The sequence below is a fragment of the Poecilia reticulata genome, linkage group LG4 (genome assembly GCF_000633615.1).
Source record: "Poecilia reticulata strain Guanapo linkage group LG4, Guppy_female_1.0+MT, whole genome shotgun sequence".
Lineage (NCBI taxonomy): Eukaryota > Metazoa > Chordata > Actinopteri > Cyprinodontiformes > Poeciliidae > Poecilia > Poecilia reticulata.
Genome location: NC_024334.1, coordinates 9,423,813 through 9,429,604, shown reverse-complemented (window position 1 = coordinate 9,429,604; position 5,792 = coordinate 9,423,813). Strand labels below are relative to the sequence as shown.

General features: G+C 39.9%; 1 protein-coding gene across 1 annotated transcript in view; it reads right to left on the bottom strand.

Moving 5' to 3' along the window:
- Nucleotides 1-243: 243 nt before the first annotated feature.
- The window catches only part of slc22a23 (solute carrier family 22 member 23), a 19,100-nt gene continuing 13,551 nt past the window's right edge, over nt 244-5,792 (bottom strand). Inside the window, exons 5-10 of the mRNA XM_008406715.2 lie at nt 4,972-5,099; nt 4,425-4,527; nt 4,012-4,238; nt 2,522-2,554; nt 2,157-2,280; nt 244-1,299 (exon numbers count right to left, since the gene is read on the bottom strand). Coding sequence (XP_008404937.1) covers nt 879-1,299; nt 2,157-2,280; nt 2,522-2,554; nt 4,012-4,238; nt 4,425-4,527; nt 4,972-5,099 — 1,036 coding nt within the window. The 3' untranslated portion in view covers nt 244-878. The remainder of the gene's footprint in view (nt 1,300-2,156; nt 2,281-2,521; nt 2,555-4,011; nt 4,239-4,424; nt 4,528-4,971; nt 5,100-5,792) is intronic.

Here is a 5,792-nt window from a genome sequence, read left to right as displayed (position 1 = left end):
AGATGTTCAGCCAACACAAATTAAGGCGTTCTACTGGCCTGTTCAAAATCTAGATTGGGATCTGCCTGAGATTCAGTGGTATGACTTTAAATAGGCCTCTCAAGATCAAAAACTATCCGGTTTGGATGAACCGAAGCTATTCTGCAGAGAAATGTGGACCAAAATTCCTCCACACCAACATATGTTACATCCATCCATTTTATGTACACCCTTGTCCCTACTGAGGTTGGGAGGGGTGCCGGTGCCTATCTCCAGCGAACGTTTCGGGCGAGAGGCGGGGTTCACCCTGGACAGGTCGCCAGTCTGTCGCAGGGCAACACCGAGTTGGGTTTTTCAAGTTGGGTTGATTTACCTTTTTTTCACTTGCTAAATGAAATTATTACATGAAAACCACCTTTTTTGTATTTGCTTAGGTTATCTTTAAACATTTAAGTTCACCAAAAACCAAACCCAGAAGTTGAACCATATAGTTTTCCACACCAAGAACTATTCGGGCCCACTCAAATGATCCACAATTAGCCTGTTTCAACAAGTCAAATCTACAAACACAAAAGTCACAAAGTTAATCTGCCATTGGTTTACTTCCCTGCGTTCGTTACTTTAAGCAGTGCAGAAAAATCACCATCGTCACATTCTGACTTCAGATAAACCAGGTCCATACAATATTTTTTGGCAACTCCTGAATGAATCATTGTCACTAAACGTTACACAGGCTTGCTGTCATTGTCATCATCTCAAACCTCACTACAGCTTAACAGCAGTTCATCTGGTTTGTCCGAACACTTTTGCTCCTTTTCTCCTAAAACATTTGATCACATCTTGGATCTGGTTATCGCTGCATCAGTTATTTGCACAGTAGAAGACTATTGCTGTGATGTTCATACCCCGTTGGCTATGGCACAGTTACCAATCACCTCACCACCGGTTGCGAGAGCATAGGAAGCAGGTACCGCTGCCAGAGCGGTGGCTACTGCCGCCGTAGCGCCCCCTGTGGCTGTGAGATGTAACGGAGTGTCGTGAACACGCGAGTAGTCCCTTTCGTACTTGACGAGGAGGAGATGCTGCTCCCCAGGATGGAGCAGGATCTGACGGGTGAAGGTCTCTCCGTCGGCGAGGCTCTCTGGCAGCGGCTGACCCCGCGGCTCTGGCAGCAGCAGCAGGCAGATGATGCACAGCAGCGTGCAGCAGGCGAAGATCACGTGATGCAGGAAGTAGCCCTTTTGGTTGTGCAGCTCCATGATTGGGGCGGTTAGCATCCCGAAGCCTGCACTAGCCAGGACGAGGCCCAGACCTCCACCCCTGTACAAAGCGAAAATCAAACTCACTTGGCCTACTCATGTTCTTATACAACAGCAGTCAAAATTTATATTCACACAAACATAGTTGACATATTTCTAATAATAATAATAATAATAATAATAATAATAATAATAATCTGTTATGATGGTCACAATGTGCATATTAAAGTAGCAGCATCCAACACTCTTAGTAAAATGAGGTGGACTTGACATTAGCATTTACTTTACAAAATAGTGTAGAAGTTCATCTCCAAACCCTTTTTTGTAAAAGCAACTAGATTATGTTCCACAGTCTTATTTAAAAGGGTTAAATAAATAGCATGATACCATTGAACTGGTATTTTTATTCCTACAAAGTACTTTAACACCTTAATGGGCTCCTGTGATGACCATAAAATATGGCTCTGAGATGAGAATTGTTTTTTGAAATCATAGAAAATTATTCAGATCTCAACCTGACAAGCAAGCACTGAACATTTGTAATCTATTTTGTTTATGCAACACAATTATTTACTGGGGGGAAAAAAAAACTCCAATTCATTTGAAAACTCTCTTGTTTTCTTAAGCATGTCAGATGTTCACATTTTTCACGTTTGCTAATTTTACCTACAAAGTAAAACTGCATGCTGAGGTCAATATCCTTGCAAGGTGTTTTTAAGCCTCATAAATAACATATCTTGAGATTACCAAAGATTACTTGCATCTTGTGACCACAAGAGAGAGCTGTTGCTCTTCATAAAATGTACTGTGATCAGGAGAATGTAATGCAATTTTACTGTTATATCACTTGCAATTAATTCATGTTGTTGGTTTAAACTATAACAGCAAAAAAAAAAAAACATCTCTGTTAGGACTCACCTGATGACAGTGGGAGTGATTTCAGCACAAAAGAAAATACTGAGAGTGCTGACGGCATGAGAAGAGAACATGCCGATGATGGAGAAGGCCACTGAGAATTTTCTGTTCAGTGTGTCTCGTAGAACTGTCCAAAAAAAAAAAAAAAAAAATGATGACAGTGGGAGTGATTTCAGCACAAAAGAAAATACTGAGAGTGCTGACGGCATGAGAAGAGAACATGCCGATGATGGAGAAGGCCACTGAGAATTTTCTGTTCAGTGTGTCTCGTAGAACTGTCCAAAAAAAAAAAAAAGAAAAAGGTAAGATGATGTCAGCAAAATAAAAAAGCATTCTAGGTCAAAATTAAACTGAAGCAGCAGCTGTACCTGTGTCATGGCGGAGGCTGTACTTTCCAATTACTGGAGTCCATTAGTGAGCATTGAAGAATGGAAAAGAAAGGAGAGCAATTCATTAGTAAGCACAAATGGTAGAACAGTGCTGACTCAAAACAAGCAAAAAAAAAAAAAACAAAAGCCCTTAGGAGAACTCTGAACAGGACCAATAAATAATGACTACTGCACATGTAGGTCAGAAATGCAGAATGATGGTTAAACTGCAGTCTGTGCTGTTTCAATGACTCAGGAACCACCTGCAAGGTGTGCTGAATAACCAACTGTCTGCCCAACGTAAGATTCAATACTACTATAATAATATTTATTATTAAAAATATATAAGCATAATTTTATCCATGTGTGTTCAAGTGATCTAGAAATACAATATCTACTAAAAATTGCCTGTTCAAACAACAAAAAAAGGAACTTATGAAGGATCAGTTTAGAGGTGTAAATGTCAGCATGTCCGGCTAACTAGCTTAATTTCAAATTTGATTTTGCTTGCACTACAAAATAATGAAATAAAATGGACAACATACAGCATATTATTAAAAGAAAAAAGTTGTTGGGGGGGGTAACACCTGGAGGATTTTTACTAGCTGCACTGATCATAAACATATTCTTCGATAGGAATACAAAATAGAGCCACTTGAATCCCACAATTATTTCCCAGAAACTACAAGGTATTTTCCAAAACTTTTATTGTACTTTCAAATCTAACCTTTATTACAAATCACTTTGTAACTATCATTAAGATACATGTAAGTTCACAGAAAGCAACTTGTAACTTATTCTCATTCTTGGAAACTAGTCTGTGACGTCCAGCAAAGTAACTCATGTATTGTGGCAGTGTAACTTGCACATTCCAGGATGTAACTTGCATATGAAGTGACCTGCAACTCCCTGAAACGTAACTTGTAAGTACCAGCAGAATGCTGTACTTTGACTTGTAGGTTCTGTGAAGTAACCTGCACTTCCATCAAGGTACCTTAGTCAATTCAAAAAGTAACGTGTACGTTCTGCCAAATGAGATTTTTAACACCAAATGAGTTCTGGATAAAACTTTTAAAAGCAATAATTATTTTAAGCTCAATGGAAATTTCCCCTTTAAATATAGCCAGTGCAACTTGAATTTGGTCGCAGATTTAACAGATTTATGGTACTTCAAGTCCTCAGCTGTTGGGCAACAGAAGGTAAATGTAGGAATAACAGGCAGTTGGTGCTGCTCTTGTTAAAAGTCCACACCAAGATTCATTTTCTATTGAGCATCAATCAGACTTTGACATTTAAATTGGTAAAAATAGAGGATATGCTACAAAGCATATCTTCATTCCCAGACAAAACGTGCACTTGTTGATTGATGAAATCAGATTTGATCACATTACAGCTGGTTCTGCCTTTTATCTACAAAACAAGTCAATGCCCACAGCAAAGTTTCCAAAGCAACTTCAAAGTGCCATGCCTGGGGGTAAGTGTGTACTCACAGTTGAGCAGACCCAGCTGCAGTAGTGATGCTAGAGCCGTTATGATCATGAAGGTGAGCAGTCCTCCACGCCGACCCATCAGTCCCACTGCAGGGCAAAGAGCCAGGCATGTGGCCACAGCGATGCCAGCCATGGTGTAGTAGTCTGTGTGGCACAAAGCCGTGGGCTGGGCCTCCGGGTCCATCATACTGCGGGCGAAGCAGTGGTGGATCCCATAACCTGTCAGACTGCACAAATACAAAGTGAGAGTGCAGCCGTAGACGGTAGACATGCGTCTGCCACAGGGCCTGAGAGGATTTAGACCCAACATTCTTTGAGTCTGCCTGTGGATGAAGTAACTCATGCTGTCAACGCAACGGATGCTGGCTATGATGAGCAAAAGAAGTGTTCAAAGGCAACCACAACACACTTACGAGTTCACACATAGCACCACAATGTTTTTCCACAGGTTCCTGGTGCTCATCATCTTGACAATGCAGCTCCTCTGGGGTTTCTTGTGTAGCTCCTGTTCCAGCTCTGGTAGGAAACATGAAATGTACAGCTTGAGATCTTTATTTCCTTTCAGGCTGCAATAAGGGATCTTTTGCTAAGGGTCCTTTTAAGCATAGAGAAGCTAACATGCCACGGTGTCTTGATCTATCTTCTTGGTCACTGAGAAAAAATTACACTCATACAAGAGATGAATGTGTGTCTGTTCAAGGAAAAAGATTGTTTTTCATCATATTACTTGGAAAAAATCAAGACACTTTGTCAGAAATTGTGAAATGAATTGTTACCRGCAGTATAAACTTACAAATCTTGACTATCTGGAAACAAATGTACATCTATTAGTGAGAGCAGCATCACAAGCTGAAGGAGATRATGTAAAATAACTTGTATAAAGATTTGAGTGAGGCAACCGGAAGWACATTTGGCAGTTAAATGGATTTGAGAGCTTTCATCTGCTAAATTTGTCTTCACCTGCAAGAACTCCACTGGGCTCTGTTGTCATGTCAACCTGGTTTTTCCTGGCGATGCGCAGCATCATGGCTTTGGACCGCTTGTAGTGCTGGGTGGCCAGCAACCAGCGTAGCGATTCGGGGAAAATCCTGCAGATTAGAAGATGCCGAGTAAACTTAGACTCTTTGAAAGGCGTTGATGCAGCTCCTGCCTGAACACCAAAAATGAATTTATCCTTTTATGCTCATTCTTTTGGAATTTATTTAAGTCCGGGACTATGAAAGAAAGTAGAAGCAGCTGTGCAATTAAAAAAACCTTTTCTGTGGTTTTCTATTCAGCCCAGTGGCTGAATAGAAGCTCACAGAACAACTTCTTAAATCAGAAGAAAGAAAACAAGCCACAACCAAAACAACCCTAAAAATTTGAGTTGGAAATGTTGTGTCTCCTGGAGTTTAACTGATGTTGCTACTTTTAAGTATGACTTATTCTGCCATTTCTAATGACATTTCTAAAGCTGTGGGATGAAAAGCTCACTAGAAATTGCAACAGACATAAAGAATCCAACAGAAAATGTTTTTTAATGAGGAAAAAAAGCAGGGACAAGAATTCTGAGAAAACTTTAGAAAAAAGTTTGATGCTACCTAACTTTCTTCTCTTCAGGAATTAGGAAATGATTTGACCAAAAATAACAGCAGAAAGTAAAACCTGCTAAATAAAGTAAAATTTTTGGTTTTTTTCATGGGGAACAATTTTTACATTAAAATGCAAATAATGAAAGGCTATTGGCAAAACAGTGCTCCTTTACCAGAATACAGCTGAGCTCTATGGAAGTTATATATATA